We start from the raw sequence: 27,365 nt of genomic DNA, 5'->3' as shown, positions 1-27,365 counted from the left end.
ATTCCACCAACTGGAGAGCACAAAGATTGCTACAGTAATCAACAACTGTTATAGAAATATGTCTAAATTTAGTTTCATGTATGTCAGTTGCAAAGGAATTTCTTTTTTATATATGGCTTATAGAAATTTAGGAGCTTGTGTTTTGAAGTTAATCATAATTGTAAATACTTGTCTGTACTCATCTAGACAGGACTTAATGGAGAGGCTTGGGAAAATTTGGCATCAACAAGGTTCAAATTTAACCCTTAGAAAGTTTTTCAAAGGTGTATTTTTCTAGTTCTAGCTTTTCTCCCCTTTTTTTATTTATTCATTCATTCTGGACAACTTTTCTCTTTCAGAAACTTAAAAGTAAACTTAAGTTTTCTTTCCTTCTTAAGTTTTTAAGTAAACTGACAGTTTCCCCCTTGAATTCTCTCCTGAAATGTTCATCTACCGCATTCTGAGCTGAAAGAAATGTCCATTAATATTTCCTGTTCCACCACACAACCTTGGAACCCTAATTCTATAAATGGGAGTCTTCAACTACAATTTTGAGAAGCAGATGAGGGAAAACTTAGGAAAATGTTGACTGGAAGCAAAGCCCCATGGCTCTTTGGGGCAACTGGTTGTATTTCAAAGTATTTCTCTTCATCTTCTCTGTGCTCTTAATGTCAGTGTTGCAGGCCTCCCTGATACACCCTTTCTTCCTTCCCCTCATAGTGTCCTGTCTCTTGGTCAGCCAGGGTCCTGATTGTCCCTGCAATCTCCCCTAAAGGTTTTTTCCCGGCTCCAAGCCCCATCCATATCTGAAGCTGATGCATCTTCTTCTGTTAGGAGGCAGCAACAGGAAAACCACATGATAGGGATTGCAGCTGATCCTTCAGATTGTTACTGGGCTCCCCACCTCCTCCAACAGGTGTTATTTTGTCATGGTTGAGAAGCAGCCACAACTCAACCTCTAGCAGTCAGGAAGACTCTATCTCCTTTCTTGTAACAGAAGACAGGTATCTTTTGTTATTTCTCTAAACAGGAGCTTTACTTTGAGCTAAGTTACAAATGCTGATTTTCAACAGTCATCTCCCATGGACTTCATGTGGCCACCTATGTCCAGTCATTAAACTGCAGAACTTTGTTACAAATTCTTTCAAGTAGTGCGGGACATTCTGGAAGCACACCACCGGAACAGCTCCCTGGGCAACTCAAGTCCTCCATGACTTCACAGTTAAACTTGGGCATAGTTTCCAGAAGTCTAGTATGGCTGCTATTTAGAAACACACTGGCCTTCCAGAAAAATCTGGCTCGCTATTGTGTTTAAAAGCCCTATTCTGAACAAAATACTTGCTGAATCTTTACAACACATTAGCAACCAGATGCTGCAACAAAACCTATTAAGTACTCTTTCCAGAAGTTAGTTTTTGTTGCATGTAATTTTCTAGGCTGAAAAAATAAGGGGGTGCCCAAGCATTTACATGTTTTCACAGGCAAAGCCTCTTAACAGGAAGCTCATTTGTGATTTTTACTTACGGTGGACAACTTAAGTGCAATCTCAAAACAGTGGTATTTTTGGTGTGGGTTTACTTGTACTAAAAGGGTATTTTTTTCCTAATTTTGCACTTTAGTCAAGATTTCAACAGTTGCACTGCTTAATGTTGCTTGGCAAAGTCCGACTACCCTAACACATTACTAATTGAGTAAAATGGAATCCCCCTTGAAATATAAACTAGTTACCATCACCTAAACTTCTGCAGCTCTTCACATGACTGGATTCCCTATTGCTTATTAAGACTCACAATTTAGCATTCAGTCACAAGCGGCTCAGGCCTCTCTCAAAAAAAACACCCAACCCTCAAATCACCAAACCTACTTTCCCATCCCCCGGTGCTGACAGGCTACAGCATGGGGGGTGCTCCAAGCTGCTAGCCCCAAGCCCCGGCGCGCCGGTCAGGAGCCCGGGACGGGGAGCCACAGGCCCCACACGGCCCCAACTTAGCACCACTCCGGCACCGCGCACCACTCCTGGGCCGGACCAGGCCGGGAAAACGCGACGAGGCACAACCCAGCAGAGCCCGCCGGAGAAGCCGCCCTCCACGCACCGAGCAAGAGACGCCGAAGAGCCCTGGGACTCAAGGCCGCTCAGTTTCCTAATGAGGCCCAAATGGCCGCCCCCTCCCCTCAGCGCCCCCCCCCCCCCCCCCCGCCTCCAGCCGCCAGCTCTCGCGAGATCAGCTCCACTCCCGGCATCCATTTCGCGGCTGGAGTGAGGGGGGGCGGCTCTGAGGGAAGATGAAGGCGGCGGCCATGTTGGGAGCTTCAGGGTGCTTTTGGTGCGGGGTGTGCTGAGGGAGTCTGCGCAGGGAGAGCCGTCGCTGGGGGATCGGCGGAAGGTCGGGCTCGAAGCGGGAGGAGTAGAGCGCCTACTACGACTCTTGAGTCGAGCTTGTTTAGTTGCGTGTGCCTGGCTTCAGGAGCGCTCGGCAGGGGAGGAGGGGGGGTGTCCCTGACCGAGGAGCCAGCACCATGAGTGGGGGGACGCCCTACATCGGGAGCAAGATCAGCCTTATCTCCAAGGCCGAGATCCGCTATGAAGGGATCTTATACACCATTGACACCGAAAACTCTACTGTGGCGCTGGCCAAGGGTAAGGACCTGGCGGAGCAGAGGACTGGGCCCTGGCGGCCCGGCAACGCCTCGGGGAGGGGGCGGGTGGGGAGCGGGACCGCGGTGCGTGCGGTGGCGTGGGGACCGTTGGGGGCCCGTCGGGGATCGAGCAAGAACCTGAAACCGCGGCAGAGTCGTCCGTGGCGATGAGGAGGCCCGGGCGGCGAGGGGGAGGCCTGCAGCCTACGCGGGCCCAGCAGCAGCTGCGAGGGGGGTTTGGCGGTGCTTTGGGAAGAGCCCGCGTAGTTTCGGCCGGCGGCGCGTCCTCCCGCCATTCTCCCCGGCGGAGCGGCTGCGGCGGGGCTGTGGCGACCCGCGGCGCTTCGCGGCGGAGGTGGAAGTGAGTGAGGGGCTGGGAGAGCGGCGGCGCGACGGCGCTGCGGAGGCCCCTGCTCCCGCCGCGCGGGCTGCGCCCCCGGCTGCGGGAGGGCGTAGGGAGAGCGCCGAGCCGCCGCGGCGGGACCGTCGCTAAAAGGAGCTAGGGACGCTGCTTCGTTAGGGGCTGCTCCAGGGAGTCCCGAACAGAGTAAAAGTATGAAACCCTAAGCGGCGGAAGCGGTGCAGGAGAGGAAGGCTGGGAAGAGGATTTCTTTGCATCGTAAGAATTCCAGACCTACAGGTTACAGGGCCGGAACTCTTCATTCTGGGGTAGGAGACAGCTCGGGTCTAAAGGGGGTCCTGTGGGTGCTAGGTTATCGACAAAGAAGGCTGATGTATGTGTAAGAAAGTTAGGATGGTAAGTTTACTGAGATGATTAGTCAGAGGCTGGGGAGTAAAATAGAGAATCTCTGAAACTGGGTGTCCAAAGGACTTTGCTGTTTCTTGCACATTATAATGCACACTCAATACAGGTGTATTAGTCGTGGCAGTGAGTGTGTAATATTCAGGTAAAACATAGAATTTTTAACAACATCTTTTTAATAGATTCTGCAAAACTCAGTGGTATTTTACATTTCTTGACTCTGTAAAGTCTTGCTAAATAATCTAAATGCATATGTAAAAGCAGAGAGTTTATCTGGCCATCAGGTAAGGGGGAAAATTGCTCCTCATGTGAATTAAGTGTTTGGGACTGAGAGCATTCCAAACCTCAGTTCCTGTTTGCTATGATAGGCTTAGCGTTCTAGCATAACGACAGTCTGTTACATTTTACATAGGTGCTGTTTATAATCGTTAGTCTGTGGAGTTGCTACCACGTAGCAGTTTCTTTGCTTTCATCTCACATTGGCCTTTGTGGTAATTGTTGTTCTTGTGCATTGTCGCTTTAAGACCACCCCACCCCCACACCCCCTTCCAATTATTATTTAAGAAATAGGTTGCTTTGTTTATGAACTCCTGTATGCATGCTTTGAAATGCCTTATGGTAGGTTTGGTCCCAGGTCCCAGGTTTGCATAGTTCATTTATGGGGCATGTAGCTTTCAAGATGTGTTTTCCACTTCTGAGGTTGCCTTTAGGTTAAATTACTGTTTCTGGAATTGCATTATCTGTTTAAAAATGACAGATAGTATTTGTTTATATGAGAAGAAGGTGAGCACTGTGAATAGATGTTTAGAAATTCCAGTAGCATGTTGTGATTGTTAAGGTTTGTACAAAAGCACTTACAAGAATATCGACCTTGAGGAGCTTGTGATAGTCTTGCCCTAAATTAGACAGGTTTAGTGCTGACCAAGCCACTTTTGCATGACTTCTCAAGTGTGGTTAAGTCATGTTATGGCATATCTGCCAAAGTGTACATATTTAAGATAGATCAAACTACAGTTACAAATCTAATCTACTTTTTTCCCATAGCTCTCATCAGAAATGTAAATGTAAACCATTAAATTTGCTTTAATAAAACTTGGCTGTGTTAGCTGAAGAATGCGTGTTTTGTAATAGTGTCATGATTCAGAAGAGAATAAACCAGTATTTCTAGGCCACCTGGAACCAAAAATCTTGAGATCAATCTGGAAGCTGATAACAACTGTATTAGACCAAAACAGTTCACTGTGCTTGTGAACAAAATGCTGAACTCTAGAGTATTGAAGTTTCTGAATAAATGAAGACTTAGGTCATATGAATGTGACATGATAGCATATATGTGAGGTGGCAAATGTGGTTAATTGTGGTTGGGTCCATATGTGAAAAAAGCAGATCTTCCTTCTGAACTGTCAGTAGCTGTAAATACGTTGACCAGTTAATTGTTATCTCTTATTCCTGTGGCGAGTACAGCAGTCAAACCAGACCATGGATCTTTGGCACAAATGTCAAATTTTCTGCCAAAAAGAGACAAAAAAGGCCCCAAAAGGTGACTTCCTGCTTCCAGTTGATCTGCTATGTAGCTGGCTCCACGTGACTGTTAACCTGGGTCAAGCGCAGGGTGACTTATTAATTTCCTAACTAAAATCACTGAAATTGTTTGTTTCATAAAGTGCAAAGGTAAAGGTAGAATCTGTTCTTGAATAACTACGGATTTGCATAATAATAGGACTTCTGTGGGCAAACTGAAGTCTGAAATCAATCTTGTGAAGTTGTACGTGTGGAATGCCTTCATTTCTCTTCAATCTGCAATTTTAGACAGAAATAAGTTTTTGCTGACAGGGTACTGCTGATTGTAGTCTTGACTTACTGAGGTTCAATCTCCTACAATTCTCTAATCAGCATTTTATTTACAAAGCTGTGATCCTGCCACTAGCAAAAGTTGTGGCCTCTGTCACGCACATTAGAGGAAGACTTCCATCTATGTCAGATTCCAAATATTAAGCAAGCTATACAAGTATTTTAGGGTTTTATGTGTTAGTGGCGCATATTTTTTCTTTGGATTGCCATCTTTTCAGAGCTGCTGTTTGGAACCAAAAAACATCCACTCTTATTCTCAAGTTTCAAGTTGAATTAACTTGGCATGTTTTTCCAGTTCATCTTTCTAATTCATACTTAGGTTTTTAAACACCATTAAGTCCAACCAATTTAAGAATAAAGTGTTAGCAAGCTGTGGTTAAGAGTAAAATTTTCTTGCTGTAAACGGATTGAAGCCCTACCTGGGGCAGTTACAGAATAATCGTGACAGATTGTGGATCTTGTGTGTTGCAGCATTAAAACTAGATGTGATCTTTCATGCTAGTGATACAGAATGTCTTCCTATTTCAAGGCACCTATTTGAAGAGATAGATTTTTAATCTGGCTAAGCTGTGTAAGAACAGTCACATTGGGTCAGAAAAGGCTGTTCCCTGCCAACAAAAGGGAATCCTTAGGATTTTGAGTATAAGAAACAAGGAAATTACATGCTGTCTCTCTGGTATCATGCATCAGTTTTCACTTATCAGCTGTTGGACCACTGAGAGTTGCATTTGGAACCATTATAATTAATATATTGTTAACAGAATAGTAGTTAAACTTGCGGCATTTTCAGCCATCTGTGATAGTCTTTCCCTAGTCTAACGACACATGAAAAAGAAAACTTCCCTTTCTTTTAGACTTTTATGCAGTATTAATTGAGTGAAAGCCTCAGAGACATAGACAGAAGAAAGTTAAATTCTGGTGAAGGCTTAAGCATTTCTTAGAGTTCAGGGGTAGGAGCAGGGAAGGGAAGTGTTAAATCTGTATCAAGTTTTTATGAAATTGTTTTTTTAGTTAAGTGACATGCTTCCTTGATGTATTGAGGTTTAGGGCATGTGTGCCAAACCAGTCCTGTGCATAGTGTGTCACAGCAGAAAAATTCCTCTTGTCAAAGCGCACTCCTGGCTACTTCTCTCATATCTGTCTGCCTGTTAACTTACCACCCCTGCAAATAAGGGACTGCAGACTGAATTAATTGTTCAGAAGGTACAAGCCTGCCACAAACTGGTTCCTTCACATTAATACTTTCCCTGTACTGTGGTGTGCAGGCATCTGAGCATGTTTATAGGGAAATGGTTGTGGTGTATTGCAGAGAGGTGGGAGCTGAAGTGGTCTCATAGTTGTCATGCTTCTCATTGGGTGCCTTAAGCATGGGGGGAGACTGATTTCTCTGTGTGTATGCGATGTATGAAGTCAGGCTGATAAGATTGTGTCAGTGCTGCATACAGAGACTGAACCACCTATTTGCCAGTGATTCACGTTATGTGGGACCAGTCCTCTTTTGCTAGTAGAATATATAGGTTTGCTTCTGATTAACACCGTATTTTTCTGAGTTAATCAATGGGTAATCATTTCTGTTAATTGATAGGGAAAGCTGCGATGTTTTCCTGGGATGCTATAGTAGTATAATACAGTAATATACATTGAAACATAGTGTAGTAGTAACATTGAATGAAGTCAATCAAAATCTGTACAAAAATATTTGCAGCGCTTTGATATGAAATTGGCGGAACTACTTGGGCAAAAAGTCACATGCATGAATCCTGTTAGACTCAACAGTGTTGGTTTCTTTCTAGCTAGGTACTTAATTGTGTGTATTTATGCTGACAAGAAATAAGTTTGCTTTTAACATGTGATGGTTGCCTTTAGTCAGCAAGACCCTAAGCCAGTTTAACTCATTAAAAATAAACAAACAAAAAAAAAACCCCACCCCAACAACAAAACCCAACCCAACCAACCAAAACCCACAAAAAAACTTAAATTGACCAAAGTAAGATTAAATGGATTTACCATAGTCCTGGTAAGTGCTGTAAGATTACCTTATCCTCCACGTGCTTATTTTCATTTCCTCTCACTCTTCAGTATTTTGCTATATATGAACCACTGCACCTTGTTCTGAAGGAGGGGTGTAGTCTGGGGAAGTACCCCAAGAGAGAGTGCTTGATAGAGCTCTACGACTGCTGCCGCTTCCATACCTTGTGGTTTTCATACTCTGGTAACTTAGTATTTCTGATTATGCAAAGCTATGGTAAAAGCTATTTCTTTTGAAATCTTGTTGCACTGGCCACCTTTTATATTAGTCTTGAGTGAGCTCAGATTATGTAATATCCTAATCCAAGCTAGGACAGAAGAAACTGGAAAGATAGCTATTTATCCCTTTGAGAAATATTAAATGTAACATTCAACTCTTTATGTTGTACTGCTATCTGAAGAACCTAGTTGGGATAGATACTGCAAAAACATTCAGTAGCCCTTATCCTGAACTGCTTTCTTAGATTACTGCACATGCAGTTCTGGTTCCTTGCTTTAGAAGGAAATTAGATTTGGGAATGGTTGGTTTTGTTGTGTTGCGGGGTGAGAGGGGAAGGTTGAACTCCCAATCAGAGCAAGTTTGCTTATCCCTCTCCAGCAGAGCTTGTCTTCATTGGACAAAATTGTCTTTATATTTTGCAGAAACTAAAACCAGTTTGGTTTGGGGCAGGGGAGAGGTAGGGGAAAAAAACCCCGAACTCTTAGTAGCGGTTCTTTATGTGTTTTGTTGCAAAACTATTGAGGACCTTATTAGCGTCTTGGTCTGGTTGCACAGACAACTGAATCTCTGAAAGATTAATTTTTTGCTATTGAAAACATTTCATTTTGCTGTTTTCATAACTTTATGATGGGGAGAAAGATAAATTTTTTGACATACAGTAAAATACCTTTACCTCTTTTAAGGTGTCATTAGATGAAAGTTAGGTTGTTCACTTTTCTCTTTAATTGATTTAGAACAGGGAAAGGTAATTGCTAGGAGTTTAAGTATTGCTATATGTGTCATGTGATGCTGGTATTAATAGTAAAATACTTATCCATGCAGCGTAGTGCTGACTTAGAAGTACTTTCAAAGCAGATTTCTTCCATAGTTCATCTTACTTTAATTTCTGTGTAAAGGTGGGATGTGATTCTCTAGCTTACTACCCTTTTTCATGGTGTTCCTGCTGCTTGGTTCCTTCACTTTCGCTAGAAAGTAAAATACTTCAGTAACTTACTGATCGTGCTCTGGCCGTTATTGTGCACCTTCATAGACAAAATGGCTACTGAAGCAACCATTTCAGCGTGGGACAGAGAGAACCAATGCAAAATCAACTTCAGTTTTACTTACCGAGACAGTAGGTCAAATGATGGAATGAAGAGCCAAGTTAATTTATTAGTTATCCAATAGAGTATAGGATGGCCAGAAAGTGAGGGTGGATTCTCTCTCGGTCAAGTCAGTGAGATAGAAAAGCCTGATGAATAGAAAGCAACAGAATGAACTAAGGTAATGCATATGACCAGTTGACAATGTTGTTAAGCTATTGTGTATTACTTAGAGTTAATTTCTGCAAATTCTTCAGCTTCAGATTATCTTTTTCTGTAGAGAAAGAAAAGACTTTTATCTTACAAAGATTGAAATTCACTTAACAGTATATGCCTTTTTACAGCGCTTACATTTTATAGTACCATTCAGAGCAGACTTTCAGATGAACAGAAATAGAAAAGTTGATTAAATTCAGCTCAGTAGATGATGTAAGTATGAACAAGATAATTGTAACCACTTAATGTTATTTTTCGTTGTAGTGTGGAGTTGATCTCTTTACCCCTGAATTATGCTTCTCAAAAATATTTGTAATACTTGACTGATAAGCTCTGTTTATGCAGTATTAGAAGAAGCAGCAGTGATGGAAGATGGTTGGTGCAGCCTGAGAAATGACTCTGTACCACTTTGTACACCTCTACAGGAAACTCTGCTTTTCTTGACTAATGGTTTTATGGCTGCAAATAAGTGCCTAATGATGTCTCCAAATTGTTGATGCATCTGAAAATGGAGGGAAAACTAATTCTGGTAAATTAAAACAAAATACAGATGTTTTCTCAGCATAAACTGTAGTACCTTACAAAGCAAACAAAAAACCTCTTTTAAAAGGCTAGAACAAAGACAATCAGGAGGGATTGTTAAAGCTGCAGCAAGTTGTTTTTCAGTAGAATGTGACTGTCATGATTCCCCCTCCTGCCCCCTAGTTTCAATTAATGGTTTAAATTTTGCTTACAAAACTCCAGCTGTTGGAGACGTAGCTCTTACTCAGATGCACTTGTTTGTTTCACTTTATGTTCACCTACGGTTGGCAGTCTCAAGGTGAGAAGCCTTGGAAAGGGTAGTGCAAGTGATGCTATCTGTGTACAGTGGTAGTGATTATATGTAGTGCAAAGGGAAAAGCATGGTAAACTTCATCGCTACATAATCTGAAAACTGTTGCAGTTCAGTACATAAAAATAAATTTAATGTCTTGATATGTTGCACACTATGCAGACCTGCTGAGGAAGACAGTTGTGCCCCAGTGAGTTTAACTTGACAGAGATCATATGAACCTTACACCAGCAAGAATGCGTTTTGCTTAGTAAAAGTTGTATGTACATACCACAGAATTTCTAATTTTTATGTAAAACTTGATTCAGATCTTGAATCTATTGAGAAATGCTTTGGTTTTGGTAATTTTTAATAGTCTAGTTTCTAGTAGTAGTAGCGGGTTTTTTTCTAATTTACAAGTGCAGAATATGAAGTATGTAAACTCATCTAGTCCTTGAGTCACAGAGCTGACATACCAGCCTTTGTTGGTGTTGCTGCTGCTATAATATCCAGAAAGTGTGAACTTGGCAAAAACTGCTTTGCTGCTGCCCCTTATCCTCACGAAACGGTCAAAATACTCAATGTGTGAGTGACAGCATAAATGATGTCTCAGTAAGGAATAGAAGAGGTGTCTGTGCTTGATTTTTAACAGAAATTTTTAAGATCAAATTACTTATGTCTGACCAGTTGATAATGGCAAAGAGTATGCTGTCTATTTAATAGATAGCTTTTTTGCTCAACAGAATATTACTCTTTCTAAAGCTGTTGATCTCTGCAGTATAATTTAAAACTTTTTTGGTGAATGGAGGATGCTCTTATTTTTTTCTCTCTCCTCGATTTTGCAGTTCGCTCCTTTGGCACAGAAGATAGACCAACTGATAGACCTATACCACCTCGTGATGAAGTCTTTGAGTATATTATATTCCGTGGCAGTGACATTAAAGACCTAACTGTCTGTGAGCCACCAAAGCCTCAATGTTCTTTGCCACAGGATCCTGCTATTGTTCAGGTAAGCCAAAAAATATTTTTAGATGTTGCTGAAGCTAAAACCTGGTAGCTTTAAGTACCCTCTACGTGAGTGTTTAAAAATTAAAACGTTTATTGCTGTAAAGATCACAACCCAAGGTTAAGAACTCTGGAAAGATTTTCTTCTTTTGAATTGTGTCTTTAATTGTGCAATTCAAGGTTGAAATGTAACTCTAGCGTAATGTACCGGATGCCAAAGCAGACAGTTTTTCAGAAACAGCTAAGGACTTTTGGTAGGCGTTGATGCCTTTTTTTGAAGCTACTTGGCTTAGGAGGGCACGTATGCAAGACTTACTGGAAAGATGAGACTTGGTATAAGTCAAATGAAGTAGATACTGAAATTTCTTCAGATCATTAGTGATTAAAGTGTTTTATCTAGCTATATAGGCTTTATACTAAAGGGCAGCTATTTACAAAGGGAATACTTGGTTGCTGAAGGGAGAGAAGCTTGCAGCTTGAAGCCTTGAGGGTGAATTAATCTGTTACTTCATAGTAAATGGACTGAGAGAGAGTTACTTTGGATCTTTAAAATTTGTTGTCTTGTTGATTGTGCTTGTGGGATGTCTTAAAATCATCCCTGAGAGCAAGATGGATGATGGTTCAAATGGAACTTGATAATTCCATAATATAAAATTCTTGATATTTCCTTACAAATTACCTTTGCAATCTTCTTAAAGTCTTTTGCTAAATTCGGTGCAGCTCCTTTTGTAAGTGGCAGCTGTGATCTGTGAAATTGCTAACCCCAGTAATAGTAACCCCACCCTCCTCCAGTATGTTTGGGTCTTTCATTCTTTGTGTGGCTTTTGAAACTTAGGGGAAAAGAGAGGACATTTTTCAAGTTGCCAACAGAAGCTTACACATCCGTTTGACAGAAGAGTCCAGTATGTGAGGTTGTAGAGAAAAGTGTGCAAAGTTTTATGGTACTGTTTTCACAAGTTAGTGATATTGGAAAGGGTAAAAGTGCTCTCTAAACTGTCTAAGTACTTGTGAAAATGTTTTCTGCTAACTGTTACCTGGTTTGGGTTTTCATGCAGAATAACGTGTGTGATTTCTTTTTCTTGTGTTGTCTTTGCTTCTGTGTTAAAGCAGTTAAATTGTTGATATTAAAAAATGCAACTTTATGAATGTTTAGGTCTTCTATATGTATTGGCTACAGTGGTGGTGGTAAGGTAAATTTAATGAATAGTTCTAGAGTTTCTGCACATCTTACCTTGCAGAACTATTTCCTGCTTTTTGTTTTTTTGTCTTTAGTCTTCACTAGGATCTTCAACTACATCTTCATTCCAGTCTGTGGGGTCCTATGGTCCTTTTGGCAGAATGCCTGCATACAGTCAGTTCAGTCCAAGCCCACTGGTGGGACAGCAGTTCAGTGCTGTTGGAGTTGGTATGTTCATTTTTATTATTTGGTGTTTTCCCATAAGTGAAGTTGCAGGCTTGTGCCTAGACAGTAATCAGTGGTTACTATTCCATCAGTCTTACCCTAAGGGCAGATCCCAAGTCTTCTATCTGTAATCAGTCCCACAGTTCAGCTCAAAAGTAGTTCTTCGTAGTCAAATCAAAGCAATTATGATTGAGAACTAAACATCCTATTTCAGAGGGAGAAGTGGGGAAAGGTTCCTGTATTTATGAATTCCTTTTATTTCATACATATTCATTACATTGATCGTGTATTCCTTACATTTCCCAAGTGGCAGGGGCACCCCTTCCACAAAAGCCCCATAGCTGTGCTGTCAACATCTGGTATCCCAGGTTGACCGACCAGGTGGTGTGTGCCTTAACCCAGGGGTTGGATTATTCAGTAGTCCGTGTGCCAGCACACTCCTGCAGCTATGCATGAGAGGTTAGCTTGGCACGAAGTACATGCTTGAAGTATTCTTTTATACTGCACGTGCTCTCTTAGACTCACCAACCAACTTTGATTCCTCCCTCAAAAGGTTTTTATTTCACCTTTTTGGTTTTTACATATATTTTTGTAACTGTTAGGGCATCAGTGCTACTCATGGTGCTGAAAATGTTGGCCATGCGAAAAGAAGGCTGTAGAATTGGCCATATCTTGATACCAGTTAATAAGATGTGACAGTCATATTTTTGGTTAAAGCTGTTAAGTGAAATATATGCCAATAATGTTTGTTTGTTATTCTGTAAGATGCTGTTATGACTATGCTATGTTAATACTTGTGATATTCAGTTAGCAGTGCTTTTCTACTTATTTTTAGATAAAAAGCATCAAGATGTTAGTTTTACCAACTTACTATGAATACATACATTTCATTAAACTCCCAAGTGTATGGGAATGGCAGACTTAGGTGGTCATTCTATAATACACCTAATATGGCTTCACTAATCATTTAGTACTAATTTTAAAAAAAAAAGTCTAAACCAGGTTTTACAACTATATTATTTCTTTCAAAGCAGGAGGTTCATTAACATCTTTTGGAACAGACTCTTCGGCCAGCGCTAGCATGTCCCAGAGCACTGCAGTGGGTTCTGCATTTACAACAGATGCAAGATCTCTAAAAACACAGATGTCTCAAGGTAAATCTTACTGAATAACTCTTTGATCATTTTTGACCAGTTGTGCCCCCATAACTTAAGTAGTTTCCAGAAATGCTAACGAAGCTAGCTGAATTCTGTCATGAAAACACTTGGTATTAAAACCAGAAAGCACTGAGAGGTTTTGTTCTTGCTCTTTAAATGTGTTTTCCTACATCTTGGCATGCTGGATACATAACTGTTAGCAACACATTTGTTATCCTTAAAGCATCTGTATTGAGGAGCAGGACTTATTTCAGTTGAATAATGTTAGCAAATAGGTACATATGGAAATTCTATATATAGTTTTACTGATAGCATGACAAAACTGAAGATACTTCATGATGATTGAAGTCCTGCTTATAATTTTTAAATTTTTATTCTTAACAATATTTTTTGTTAATGCATATTTATGTAAATAACATTAACAGCCGGCTTGACTCCCTGTAGAGATAGTGACATGGCAGTTAAGTCAGCTTAATAGTGATAGAAACTGTATGGATAGTTTGTATAATATTGGAGAAAGAAAGAAGCAAAAAGGAAATGGTTGATGCAGAGTGGCAAAGAAAAAAAGAGATGCTGAGCACCTTCACCCTCACTTTTCATGCAGGTATCTTAAGACTGCTCCTTAAAATCTGCAAGACTTTATTTCGTGCTCTTCTACTCTTTATTGCTGTGAGTTAGTGTGTGCTAAGATACATTCTTAATGCTTTTTTTAAGTTTATGCAGTCGTGTTAAAAGGCAGAAGGCTTCATAGCAAACAAGGGTGTTTTTCCAAAATTCTAGTTGAGGTTTGTGCTTTCTAGGATTGAGTGGATTACCAAAAATAGATTCTACTGTGTTGCGTTAGTTGTAGGGGGGAAAAAAGTACGCTGAGCATTTATGCTGTCTCTATTGAAAGAGTAGGTTGGTTTTCTGTAGGTGAAATTAAAACTTGTATGATTCTCAGACTAATATATGACATATTCTCCAGATGAAATACGTTCTGCCACAGAATTTACTGTGGGGCACTAAAAAGCTTTTTCCTCTGTGTGTTAGCTTTTAAAAATATTTTGTCATCTTTGTAGATTGTAAGTGTGGTGTGATTGGTTTTGGGGTTGGGTTATTGGGTTTTTTTGTTCAGCTTTTTTTATGGAATGCAGTCTTACTTTCTTAACTGGGACTGGAGTCTTATTCTAACTTCTTAGTAGATTTACCTATGTGATGTCATAAATTTGTCTGGCCAGATCAAATGTCTCCATTCTAATCATGCTTCTGGCTCTAGTCACTCATGCTGCAAATTGAAATGTATGAACAGCACTTCGTGAGGAAGCTTTCACAGCTCCTTCATCTGCGTTATGGCTGGCAGTAGCCATCACTGTTCATTTATTTTGTGGTAATCATACAACAGAGTGCACTAGATGAAATTTCAGTATCGCAACTGGTTCTCTGCCTCTGGAAGCAGTCACTTGCCACTTGGCTTTCTAGGGAAGCAGAGTATTTTTACCTCCTGTCAATCAAAAAATTTCATTCCATAGCTAAATGCGCATCATGGATGGGTTGGTAGGGATTAATTGTCCTACCCATTTTTTTCTTTTAGACTGGGGGAAGGGAAATTGCTAAGTATCCTTCATTCTGGATTAGTGGATCTGAGGGTGCAGAAATATTTATTTCTTCTTTGGACACAGCTGTCTTTGACTGGTAAGGCAGATAAATCTGTCAGCCTAGATTGGTTGAGACCAGTAACTCAAATCTGTAGATGAGAAATAACTCTGGGTTTTGGTTTTCTTTTGTTTTTTTTCCCCAGGTCGTTCCAGCCCTCAGATAGATCACTTGAGAAGGAGCCCCACCATGGAACAAGCAGTACAAACAGCTTCAGCCCACTTGCCTACTCCAGCACCAGTTGGGAGGAGGAGTCCTGTACCAGCCAGACCTTTGGTGTCTGCTAGCCAAAAATCGTTAGAGAATCAAGAGCACAGACGAGGTAGTTTTGGATAATTTTCATACAGTTTATTTTCTTCCATACACATATGAAGTGCTCTTTTTTAAGGGTAATACAGGAATTTTCCTGCTGGTAGACTGGTCAGCAGAGACCTGGATTATATAAATTGCTTTCTAAAGTCAAGCATATATTCTAAGTTGTTTTTTTTTTTTCTTTTAAGAATTAAACTTGTGGTTTGCTTTTATAGGTTTGGATTTTTTTGAAATCTGAACCATATAATTATATACAAAAGTATGATCAAAAATACCTAATAGGATAAACAAATAATTTTTTTATTTCCAACTTTAGCTGAAGCACACAAGGTTTCAAGATCAGAAAATGAACTCAGAAATGAAAACAAACGACAAATTGGTAAATCTTGTTTTGAGAAATAGCTATCATTGTTTTCAGACTTCATTAAGTCTTCAAGTCTGCTAAAGTACAGCGTTGTGTATACTTTGCAAAACTGCGAGGGCTTTTGTTTCTAACATCCAGAAATCTTGCAGTTCAAATTACAGTAATAAAGAATTCATCTATTAAAAGGCTTTTACATAATTGTTTCTAATGGGTAACAATAACTTTGCCCTGGGCCAGAATAATACAAGCACAAAAAGTCAGCGTTAAAGAGAAAAATCTCTTCTGTTTGCTCTGTATTAAGCAATTTGAATAAAAATGCAAAACCAAGCACTATTAATGGATTTATAAACACAACAGCATGAAAAAAAAGTGTTAACTTTCTACAAAAATACTTGACTGAAAAGTCATTAACATTTTAACTCTTCTTATGAAAGCTTTTAATGAGTTCTAGAAAGTCGTTTAGTACCATTATGCTTTCTGTGTCACTGTTGTGATTATTGTAAGTGATTTTACAAATTACAAGCTGCTCCGCCAGGACTTTAAACAACAGAAGTGCGGGAAGAGGATGCATAAAGTCCCGACCTGTTAACCAGGAATTAAAAAACAAAATAAAAAACCCCACCCAAAAAACCAACCATGCCCCACCCTCAACGAAAATCCAGTCTACAAAACCAAACCGAACAATTTCCCTCTTTTCAGTTCCAGGTGGACCATCAGCACGGAGGGGCCGTGGAGGTCACAGAGGGGGCCGAGGAAGATTTGGCATTAGGAGGGATGGTCCAATGAAGTTTGAGAAGGACTTTGACTTTGAAAGTGCAAATGCACAATTCAACAAGGAGGAAATTGATAGAGAATTTCATAATAAACTTAAACTGAAAGGTAAACCAATTTTTGCTTAAAATTTGAGTGTGGAAAAACTGTCTTGCTGTTTTAATATCCTACCTTGGAGAACAACTTTCAAAAGGTGGCATACCACATTTAGTCTCGCTTGCAGTCATTAAGAAATAAGTAAAATTAACAAGTAATCTGAGATCATCTACGTAATCAGATACTTGGTTCATGATTTGAGTTTTGAAGGAATTTTTAAATAGCAAGCATATTCTAATGAGTCTGTTGGTTAAAAATGCAGATTACTTGAGCAGAAGTCCCAATAGTGTTGAGTTTACTTCTGAGTTCTGGAAAAGATTTAATAGAAGACAACCCATGCTTTATGTTTTCAATTATTAATGGACCAAAAGCAATCACAAGAACAGGAGTTTGGGATCAGAACTTTGCTGGAGGATGCACAAGAGGTTAAATTTGAGAACATTTCCAGCATTTCTTTTGCTTTTTTCCTTTTCCATAGAAACACAGGAGCAGTTTGAATCCATATTGCCAACACTTCTGTTTCTCCAGCAGGCTTGTCTTTTTAATTCCCTCATTCTCTTGTGACTAGCCACCTGTTTGTTAACATGGCTGTTACTACTGTTACTATTTTTGGACAAAATTGTTACAAGTTAAAATAGGGAGTTCCCTGTTTGAGTAAATGATTGGCTGAAAGCTGGGAAACAAAAGGTAGGAACAAATGATCAGATTTCAGCGTAGGGAAAAACCACCAGTTGAGTCCCATTGGATTTGTTCTCTGGTGCTTTTCTCTTTTTCTGGATCATTTTTAAATGAGTTGGCAGTTTGCTGTTGATACTCATTTTTCAAAATAATAGAGGAAAGGGAAAGCCAACCCTAAAAAGCTACAGAAATATTTTATGAGACAGAGTGGTAATTTGTGTGTGTGTGTTGCGGAGAGCTTGAGTTGGCTATCTGAGGTTCATGCACAGCATGATGAGACGTTAAGCTGTAAGCATTTAGGAATGAGTTTATGGTCATAATAGTTAGCTATGCTGAACGATCGGCTGCTTTTTCAGTACCAGTCAAAACAGTAAGTTGAACTTGTGGCATTATCAGGAAAGAAATATATCATAAAGTCAGTTCACAGCATAATGTCTTAAATGCTGGCTGTGTGTCTCAGAGATGACAGCGAAGCCGGAAGACAGAGACATGCAAAAACACGGAATGACATTTATGAGGAATGACTGAGTGAGGCTTTTAAGACTGGAAAGGAGGGAGCTAGGAGGTTAGAAAATAGGTGGCTGTCAAATCCATTCTGCCACAGGTGGTTTTGTTAATTAAACTCATAGAGAATATAGAGGATATCAAACCTCCAGGCAGCAGCAGCAAAACATCCTAATTTGTGTCAAATTATTTGACTTCCACATTAAATTTTGGCGGAGTTTTTTGTATTTTTGAGCATTCGGTATAGTTCGTGTCTGTCTGTCTGGGAATAAGTTAACAGTGCTGTTTTGTTTAGTATGATGGTCTGGAAGGCTTCTGTTTTTTTTTTATTATCCAGAAGATAAACTTGAGAAACCAGAGAAGCCTGTAAATGGAGAAGACAAAGGTGACTCAGGTGTTGATACCCAAAACAGTGAAGGGAATGCGGATGAGGAAGATCCACTTGGACCCAACTGCTACTACGACAAAACCAAATCCTTCTTTGATAACATCTCCTGTGATGACAATAGGTATGGCCTGCAAGGGGAAGCTTGTTAGTCTACTTAATGCATGTTTATGTCATAAGGTCCTCGGTCAGCAGTACTTACTACAGTCGACTCTCTTGAATTGGAAGCGAGTAAAGCTTATTTCCACATGGAGCGGGCAAAACCAAAACAGGAATATAAAGTACGGAATTTCTTTGTGGGCGAGGTGCAGTACATCAATAGGAAGACATTTTTAAATGTTTTAGAACTATGCTTCTAGAACTTAATGTACATGCCCTAAAATCTCCTTTCCAGATTTATTAAAATAGGGGTTTGGTTTTGTTTTGCTGCTAAATTACCACTTTAGTTAAATCAATTATGACTGTGTTTTGGTAATTGTTTCTAAGTAGATGACATAACTGCCTTGGCCAGTAGTGTTGATTGAAGGGGAAGATAGCATTTCAGGAAAATGAAAGCTTATTTTGCTGTCGCCTTTTTATGAGACAGGATGGTGTGGGTTGCTGACCCCTTTTGAATTGGGGGGGTGGGGGTTTGTACTGACAGGTAAAGTAACATCTGTAACTGCAAACTCTTACTTTCTGTTTCTTGTCTTAAATTGCTGACAGCTTTTATTTATTTATTTTATGTATATTGCTGTGTGCAGAGGATACAGGCTGTAGTTCTACATGGGGAACTCTTACAGCACTATTAATACATAATTAATGATACTGGAACATACCCCTTTTTGTTGAGTTAAATGAATTGTGGCAGACACCTAGACTCTTGCAGAAGAGATAATGTGGAGATTTACAATGTGGTTAGTGTATCACTTCTAATTTCACGGGCTTTCTGGCGATTCCTGCGAAGCCAAGGCAGTCTTAGATCTGACGTGTGTTTTAAACCAATCCTTGTTCCTTTGTGTGGCAGAGAACGGCGACCCACCTGGGCTGAAGAAAGAAGGCTAAATGCAGAGACCTTCGGAATACCGCTGCGTCCCAATCGTGGCCGTGGAGGGTACAGAGGCAGGGGGGGGATCGGCTTCCGAGGGGGAAGAGGACGAGGAGGTGGAAGAGGTGGTTTCACTGCTCCCCGAGGTTTTCGTGGTGGATTCAGAGGAGGTCGCGGAGGCAGGGAGTTTGCTGACTTTGAATATAGGGTAAAATACATTTAATGTTACTGTGACCTGACCCACTGTTCTTGGAAACCAGTGGTAGAAAAACTCGTGCTTTTAGGTTTGATGTTGAACTAGAATTTCTTGAGTAGTATTTTGCAGGTACTCCGAGCTACTTAATTGAAAGTCCATTAATGCTGAAATTTTATTTACATAACATTATTTTACTATCGGCAGCAACCAAAACTAAAAGCTACCTTTCTTCAAGTGCCCTAAATACTTGTTCTGTAGCTGGAAGTTTTTTTAATACTAAAAGTTTTGCAGATTTAATACAAGTGTTCATGTGAATTGCATTCTTCTAAGCAATATTGTAAAATGGGAATATGGAGAGAGACTAATTTGACTTGCTTCTCAGGTGCAACCAACTTCTTTGAATTTTTGGAGCTTTTTTGAATTTTTGAGTTGGCACAAAGCCTATAGACCTCTAAGGTCCTGTACAACCCCTAAAATACAGTAATTGAAGTTACTGAAGTATAGCAATGACCCTTTGCAAAAAGGAAGATTTAAAAATACTTGAGTTCTGTAAGGTCCTGTTACACGCTTCTTTTTCATTATAACTTGACACAATTATATCCAGTAGCTGGTATCTTAGATGAACTTTTTCTTGAAAACAATGTAAATTCTGTTTATGAAAGCTCATTGATCACACAGATTTATGTAAATCAGCAGAGCTCTGTTGCTTACAAAACCAGAATCTTTCAATAATTTCAGTACAAGCTATTTCTCTTGGCATGAAGTGTGTAAATTCAACTCGGACGTCGGCTTGTCAAGGAACAGAGCTAATACTGATCCTAATCAGCATGCCAGTAACGAATACAGTTAACCAGATCAGTGCAAGTAAATGTAGGCTTTAACGGTTCTGAGTGGAGCAGAAGAACTCTTCTTGGTGGTTTACTGCATGAGTAGTTAGGAGGTTTTTTTGAACTCCGAATCTTTGTTCTCTGCTGCCAGATTTAAATATTTCTATATATATTAAAAAAAGCGGGGGTGAGGTGGGTTGGGCTTTTTTTAATCACAGAAGCTTTCTGACTATCCCTCAGTTATTCCTTCCTTAGTTGGAAAAAATTCATCCTGTGATTTTAAAGAAACTTTTGGTAGCTGAGCATGAATTGAACTGAGGATTTGAAGATTAAAGATTTGAATTCCTGAGTGAAAGAATTTCACAGGCTTCCTGATAAGTAGGGAGGGGGTGTAAAGACTGAGGACTGGTGGCACACGTCTAGTCAGCGATGCACTGCTTCCTCGGTCTGGCACCCACTGCTGTGCTGACCAAGCACCAACCTGATGGCGTAGGGAGGTCTCCTTCCTGATCCCGGAAGGTGGGAAGTAGCCACCAAAGTGCATCTTTCCCCAGATTAATTTGTGATTCTTGTTTTGCAGAATTAATTTTAATATTTTACTGTTGTTCCCTCTAGAAAGACAACAAAGTTGCTGCATAGTCTACAAGAAAGCTGAAACCGGGTGAACGTCTAGATCTTCTTGATCCAGAGAATTAGTTTCAATCTCTGCAAAGAATGAAGTTAATTTGCTGTATACTTGTCACCAGCACTGGGATTTAACTATTTAATTTCAAAGGGGTATAATGCAGTTACTTTTGAAAAATGGCCATCTTTGAAAACAGTGAGCATTAAATATATTTGAAGCAGAAGGATAAGTGATTTCTTATGTATAGTTAATTATAAAGCAGTACTTCGATGGAGTTTAAGTATTTTTTCATCACGGAAAGGATTTTTTCTTATTACTAAACTGTATTTGATAATTGCTTCAAGTTGTAAGGACAATTGTATGCAGAAGGCCGTCGATACTGTGAGAGTTTTGATCCACTGAAGGTTGTTTTTTGGAAATCCTGTAATAGCCCTTTTGAGATAGTTGTACTTTTATCAACTAGGGTGCTGGACAGTAGAAAACTTGCTTTGTCAGTCAGATATGTACACACAGTAAATACTGTTTCTTAGGCAAAGGAAACTTTTTATATAGTTGTAAAATTCCATTATATCCCATTGCCAAAGAAACATTACAAACTTTGTATAGCTGTATAAAAAGCAACTAATTTTTTAAAGAATAAACATTTTTAAGTCGGCAAACATACTGTGTTATTGCGAAAGTTGATATGCTGAAGAACACTGAATTAGTTGGGTGTGTTTTTGTTTCTTTCTTTTAGCAGCTTTTCAGGCTTAAATGTTTGATTTTATATTTGGACTACAATGAATATTTGAAAATGTTCTTCCATTACATGAAACTGGATACGCTTTTCACTTCTCTCACAAGAATTTGGTTTTGTAGTTTCCGGCATATCACAGGATTTGACCAAATTAAGGAGATATTTTCAAATAAGGAGAAAGGAAATTTTCATATGTCAAAATTTGCAATTAATTTTACTTAGTGATAAATATTAACTTTTTTTAATAATGGAGCCAGGCACGCGAGTTTGTGATTCTCCTGGAATGCCTGGGATGAAAGTATGTCTCCAGTTGTCAATTCTTGAAATGTTAACTTTGTTGTAATACCTGTAGACATAAGCGATTTAAAGAATTCTTAGTGTTTGAAGTTGTTTGCATTTTGATAGACCATAGCTCGGAGACATTAACGATGCTGGTTCTGAGAGCGCGGGATCACAAATGACAGAGGACGGACTTTTTGCCAATTCTGAATGACTCGTTACAACTTTTTGATATGCTGAAATAGAAACCCGGTCATTTGTGTCTGTGTATGTATATGAAGGCCACAGGAATAAAGGGATCCAAAGATTAAAACGTTTTGACCTAATTTGCTGTCTTGTGTTATTATTACTCGTGCTTCAGCTGGTTGTCGGGGGGATGAGGGTGCGCGGAGGGGCACCGGCGGGCACGGGGGGTCGGGGACCGGGCGGGGGGGAATCGCGGTTCCTGGGCCGCGCGGCTGCGCTTCTCCCCTGCGGCTCCCCCGGGCAGGCGGGGCAGGGCCGGTGGCGGCCGCTGCTCGCCTTGGGCGCGTTGCGGCCTGCAGGGGGCGCTGGCGGGGATGGGGCGGGCCTGCCGCGTGCCCTACCCTGCCCCGCCGTGGGGGGGCGCGGGCGCGCGCTGGGCACTGCAGTACTCGGTCTCGGTTTAAAGCAAACGGCCGGACGCGGCGGGGCGCTGGGCCGCGCTTCTCGTGCCCGGGCCGGGGGAGCGGGGGCCCCGCCCACTCGCCGCGTACGTGCCGAGGCGCGCGGCGGCCGCTGGCCGTGCGTGGCGTGCGCGAGCCGCCCCCGGGAGCCAATGGGAGCCCGCGGGGGGCGGAGCCGCCGCGGCCCGTCAGCCCTTGCGCGGGGCGGCGGCGGCGGCATGTCGGTGGCGTTCGTGCCGGAGCGGCTGCGCGGGAAGGCGGAGGTGAACCAGGAGACGCTGCAGCGGGTGAGCGCGGGCGCGAGGGGCCGCGGCGGCACGGGCACCCCCATCCCCCCCCGGCCCGGGCCGTGCGGTGCGGGGCCGGCTGTGCCGGGCGCGGCCCGGGCCGGGCGGTGACGGCGCTCCCCTGTGCCCCAGCTGCTGGAGGAGAACGACCAGCTGATCCGGTGCATCGTGGAGTACCAGAGCAAGGGCCGGGCCACCGACTGCGTGCAGTAAGTGACCCGCGGCGGGCGGGCCCTGCGCAGCTTCCCTGCCGTTACGAACGCCCCCCCAGACGCGCCGTTCCCAGGCGCTGCTGCCGCGCGGGGCACCCCCGGTGCCGGCTGCGTTGTGCCGAGGCCTCGGTGAGTGTCGCTGCGGCAACCAGCCCCGCCGAGCGGGCTGCCGCTCCCGCCCCGCGGTGCCGCCTGCTGCCGCCGGGTTAGCGGGCAGCTCGGCGCAGCGTACCGGCCTTCGGAAGGAGAACAGGCCGCCGCGGGGGTTGCCCCGATTGTGTATCATTCTCATAGCTCGGTCGCTCTTTCCGAGGCATTTCCCAGATGCCCTGTTTCTTCCTCTCCCAGGTACCAGCACATCCTGCACAGAAACCTCATTTATTTAGCCACAATTGCCGATGCGACGCCCCCCGGCACGCAGAATACCGTAGACTGACAGCGCGCACCTGGACGCGAGCCGTGACGCCTTAGGAAGCTGTAGGAACGCTGTAAGTTTAGAGCGAGAGCTGAGGAGGTGTGGTCTTGAGGGGCAGGTAAACAGCATCCATACTTTCACGTTAAGGGCACAGATGTAGTTTTTGATGTAACATTAGGCTGGCTTTTTCCCTGTTACTGTAAGCAGAACGTTAAGGGTGATCGTTATCATACTCCCATGTTCCCTCTGAGAAACGCCATGCGGCTGTACTGCTGGAAGGAGCCTGGCTGTCAGCACAGCGCTACCAGGTGCCTTTGGAGGACTCCTGTGCCCTCATCAAAGCAGAGACTGTTTTGTGACGAAGACTGTGTAATAACAGGGAAAGCGCCGAGCTAGGTCATTGCCCTACCTCCAGCATGACAACTTCGGTCATATGTTGCCATATATATAAAAGCACTAGCCTGTTATGTCTCTTGTATCGTAGGAATTGTGCTTAATAAGGATGTTCTTTGTAAATTACAGTATATTCTGAATTAATGTGATGTGTCAACACAGGAACAGCTCAGTGATTTAGTGAAATAAAGTGTTTACTCTTCTAGGAAAATGGGGCCGTTGCATATCTTTGAGCAGTTAAGCACGAGGGACTTCAGTGGGAGAAGGCTGCATTTGCCCCAGTTGTGTCCGGACTTTCCCTTTTTACTTGTTTACGGTAGTCTGCAGTACAGAGCTTTTCAAGCAAATTCTTGCATCGTCCAAATGGATTCCTGTGCTTCCTGGCTACTCATCAGCGTCCCTGGTCAGCCACATGCTTGTGTACTCTGAGCGAGGAAGAGCACAGCTCACCTGCTCGTACCTCGGAGGTGCCCCACGATTACCGTACCGTAACTGGAGAGCTTTGATAATAGTTCAGGGGCGGGTGGGTGGCGGCAGCAGTGCGGTGCACGCCTGTGACTTTCTGCTCACTGCCAGCAAAATTATTTACTCCACAAATTACTATAAATGCAAGTAACTTGGTTTTGGCAACATTCATCTGCACAAGTAGTTCAAAGGCACTGCGAAGGCATTATCTGCGGCATATTCTTCAGTGCAATCTACTTGGAAAAAGTAGCCTTAAAGATGCTTGAAACTGTACAGTGCATAAAGTTCATTTTTATATGGTTAAGTCAGTAAGTAGGCAGTTGACAATTTTCAAACTGTTAAATAATCCCACGTTAATGAAATAAGATCTTTGTTTACAAACCGAAATTACAGTTTAAGGTGCTGCTCATTTTCAGCAAGGTGCATATTTTAAACAAGTATGACCTATTAAATGTGTATCTTTAATAAAGCAAATAGTTTACTTTTACAGAAGCTTTAAAATACAAAATGTACAGTTCCAGTTCAGAAGCATTAGCTATTCACAAGAAGCACTGCAATAAGGGTAAGTTAACTAAGCACCCAAACCCTTGCACTTGGCAGTGTAAGTGAAGTTTAATGGCAAGACTCATTTGCCAAGTGCAACAATTCCTAAAATCACCAGTGTTCAGAACAATCGGAAGCAAAGGACATAGTAGCACCTACGTGGTCAAAATGCAGACAAACTTTCTTTGTTTTCACAATTCACTTATGTAGGTCCAGAAACTTGCCAGCATTTGTAATTACAAATAAACTGCAAAAACGATAGCGATAATTTTGGCACTTGTTAGAAAAAGTTTGAAATTAAGTGTTTTCGTTAACTACCATTTTGGTCTTAGTATGAATAACCAGTAAATACAGCCAAATCTAGGATTTAATATTAGATCTAAATGACAAGATTTAGGAAACTCCAAACCATTCATCAAGTTAAATAACCACTAACATTTTCAGCAGAGGGTTTTCAAAATTATAGTAGTACAGACCATTAACAATTTACAGACAGAAGCCACACTGATTGTGCAAAGCACATTACTGTAAAAAGTCTATGTACAGCAAACAAATCTTTGTAAACATGGTAAGTATGAAGTTTCAGAAAACATGGTGACAATATCATAAATACAGGCAACATTGGCATCCTCAAACAGCACAAAAGGTAACAATCTGGGCCTGCAAATATAGCCCGTCACCATACAAACAAAAAAGGTGGATGGGTTTTAAATACCCAAATGTTTAATAGTTTTAGTGTTGTGTATACTTTTTTATTTATATATACATATAACGTATTTATTTTTTGGTATCTTTACATATAGATGTACTTAGCTTGTAAAAACAAAAACAACAAATGTGCTTTATCTTCATTGAAAAATTATGTAGTTAGAACTAATAACCCATTTTACTAGTAGTTAACATATTAGAATGATATGACTTAAGAAAAATACAAAAATAAGATTAATACTGTCAAAACTCTTATACCAGAAAATATTGTGGTTTTTAGACTCTTTCAAAGATGAAATATGAAAATTTAAATAAGCTCTAACTATATAAAGAATCTTCTGTAATCTCAATTAATATACAGTGGGATAGCTATACATATATTTACCATTGTTCTTCAGTTTTTAAGCACCAGTCACTCTCCCGGATCCACTTTGGTTGGAAGATTATTCCTAATTCCACAGGTTCACTTAATGGCACATATTGACTGCAAATAATTACTTTATCCTTTTAAAAAAAATAACGTTCTTTTAACTAAATGCTACCCCACATTTCAGTTTAGTATCTTCTGAGCCAGCTCACAATTTTTAATCAACTGTAGCATCTGAAATAAGACTTTAAATACACGCAAGTAGTCTTTTAGGCTATATTTTCACACAATTAAGGAGCACTGTGTGGATAATGCCTTTGGCCAAATGAAGCAGTAAGAAACAGTGTATTTATTTGAAAACCAGTGTCATATTATCCACACAGGTGCCGCCTCCTTGAAGCAGCTCAGATAACATTTGTGACACAAGGTTGAGTGGTTCTGCCGATCTTTACCGAGCGTAAGGAACCTACCACAAAACTCTTATTTCGCAACCGCTTCTGCAACGGTTTCGTCATGAACTCACTTGTGTGGCACACCAAAAGCTGCTGTTGCACTTCATGTAAAAAAAGCTGCCCACAGGCCAGTCGCGGAGAATACAAAGGCTTTACAGCTTGTCCCGTTACAAATTTGCACAGTGTTGAGCAAACTGACCACTATGTATTTATTCAACATACTCAATGTGTTTCAGTAAGATGTTCAACTATAAATCTATATGAAAAATAGCTATAAAATACAGTGTTTCTCACATGGTAGTCCTTCAGCAGTTCTTCTGAAAAAAAGGTTCTGAAAGTAAAGGCAATAGACACGTTTTTAAAAGCATTTTTGCATCACAGTTTTGGGCTGTTTCATGTACATCAAACAAACATATTGGCCATATTTGCTCAGCACTGTAAATCAGAATTCCAAGAGTTTGTGTATCTCACCCAAACCCCCTCAATTCCATATTTAATGAGAGAAACAGGATACAGCCAATACACAATTGTGAAACAAAGTTTACGTCATTTATGTTTGGCCCTGTGCTGCGTTTTCCAATACGAAAAGCAGTTAGTACTGATGCAGGTAAGATGGTCTGCGTTCGTGCTTTACTGGAAAAGATTTAAAGCCCTTATTCATCTGTTTGTGCTGGGAAGCCTGTTGTGATTGCTGCTGCTGCGCGTAGGCAAAGTTCGAGGAGATTCCTGCTGCTGGAGCACAGTCGCTGGCTGCTGCCCACATGGGTGACTGGAGGATCTGCATCGTGTCGCTCCACTGGCTGACCGGGCTGCTCATCGGATACAGAGACGTACTCTGACTGGGTAGCGTGTTTGTGACAGAGGACGTGTGCTGCCAGGGTGCCTTCGGAGGCCAGGTTTTGGTTTTATTATCCTGAGAAAACAAAATTAGTTTGGTTTTTTTGTTTGGGGTTGTTTCTGGTTTTTTTGGGGGGGGGGGGGGGGGGGGGCATTTTTATTTTTTTTTAATAGCAGAACATTTATTTTTTTGAGATTATACTTAATGCATCACCTTAGTACATTTTCAAAGATTTATTTATTACGTTTGAAAGCAGAATTGATGCCTGTGTATGGCACTCTCAATTCTTAAAATACCTGCCTACTGAAAAACCTTTTTATCTACTTCAGCACATTTGCTTGACATACAGTAGCCGTGCTCCAAGTCAAAATTTCTAGCAAGACAGGTAATAAATCTGGTGAAGCTTTTGCTTTCTCTGCACAAACAATTCAAATTGACTGTGTTGCCTCTTA

General features: G+C 41.3%; 3 protein-coding genes across 6 annotated transcripts in view; 2 read left to right on the top strand and 1 right to left on the bottom strand.

Moving 5' to 3' along the window:
• The first annotated feature begins 2,217 nt into the window (after positions 1 to 2,217).
• On the top strand, positions 2,218 to 21,912 carry LSM14A (LSM14A mRNA processing body assembly factor). 3 transcript variants are annotated; one of them, XM_056361107.1, is made up of 10 exons: positions 2,218 to 2,617; positions 10,433 to 10,596; positions 11,865 to 11,997; positions 13,029 to 13,148; positions 14,932 to 15,108; positions 15,415 to 15,477; positions 16,162 to 16,341; positions 17,849 to 18,020; positions 18,903 to 19,131; positions 20,562 to 21,912. In XM_056361107.1, the coding sequence occupies exons 1-10, from the start codon at positions 2,497 to 2,499 to the stop codon at positions 20,583 to 20,585; spliced, it is 1,383 nt and encodes a 460-aa protein (XP_056217082.1). In that variant the 5' UTR covers positions 2,218 to 2,496; the 3' UTR covers positions 20,586 to 21,912. The 3 variants fall into 3 exon arrangements, with proteins under 3 accessions (XP_056217082.1, XP_056217081.1, XP_056217083.1); XM_056361106.1 differs by having other exon boundaries at positions 13,026 to 13,148; XM_056361108.1 differs by lacking the exon at positions 15,415 to 15,477 and having other exon boundaries at positions 13,026 to 13,148.
• A 490-nt stretch (positions 21,913 to 22,402) lies between these two features.
• On the top strand, positions 22,403 to 23,751 carry SS18L2 (SS18 like 2). The gene is made up of 3 exons (XM_056360630.1): positions 22,403 to 22,520; positions 22,653 to 22,729; positions 23,081 to 23,751. The coding sequence occupies exons 1-3, from the start codon at positions 22,452 to 22,454 to the stop codon at positions 23,166 to 23,168; spliced, it is 234 nt and encodes a 77-aa protein (XP_056216605.1). The 5' UTR covers positions 22,403 to 22,451; the 3' UTR covers positions 23,169 to 23,751.
• Positions 23,752 to 24,276: 525 nt separating this feature from the next.
• Positions 24,277 to 27,365, bottom strand: part of GARRE1 (granule associated Rac and RHOG effector 1) — a 63,338-nt gene continuing 60,249 nt past the window's right edge. For both annotated transcript variants that reach the window (XM_056360629.1, XM_056360628.1), the window contains one exon: positions 24,277 to 26,988. In XM_056360629.1, coding sequence (XP_056216604.1) covers positions 26,668 to 26,988 — 321 coding nt within the window. In that variant the 3' untranslated portion in view covers positions 24,277 to 26,667. The remainder of the gene's footprint in view (positions 26,989 to 27,365) is intronic.

The sequence above is a fragment of the Falco biarmicus genome, chromosome 15 (genome assembly GCF_023638135.1).
Source record: "Falco biarmicus isolate bFalBia1 chromosome 15, bFalBia1.pri, whole genome shotgun sequence".
Lineage (NCBI taxonomy): Eukaryota > Metazoa > Chordata > Aves > Falconiformes > Falconidae > Falco > Falco biarmicus.
This window is presented reverse-complemented; position numbering and strand designations above follow the sequence as displayed.

Coding starts and splice junctions, on each gene's coding strand:
- LSM14A (XM_056361106.1), top strand. CDS start 2,497: ATGAGTGGGGGGACGCCCTACATCGGGAGCAAGATCAGCCTTATCTCC. Junction 2,618..10,432: donor TACTGTGGCGCTGGCCAAGG/GTAAGGACCTGG, acceptor TCGATTTTGCAG/TTCGCTCCTTTGGCACAGAA. Junction 15,109..15,414: donor GAATCAAGAGCACAGACGAG/GTAGTTTTGGAT, acceptor TTCCAACTTTAG/CTGAAGCACACAAGGTTTCA.
- SS18L2 (XM_056360630.1), top strand. CDS start 22,452: ATGTCGGTGGCGTTCGTGCCGGAGCGGCTGCGCGGGAAGGCGGAGGTG. Junction 22,521..22,652: donor ACCAGGAGACGCTGCAGCGG/GTGAGCGCGGGC, acceptor CCTGTGCCCCAG/CTGCTGGAGGAGAACGACCA. Junction 22,730..23,080: donor CGGGCCACCGACTGCGTGCA/GTAAGTGACCCG, acceptor TTCCTCTCCCAG/GTACCAGCACATCCTGCACA.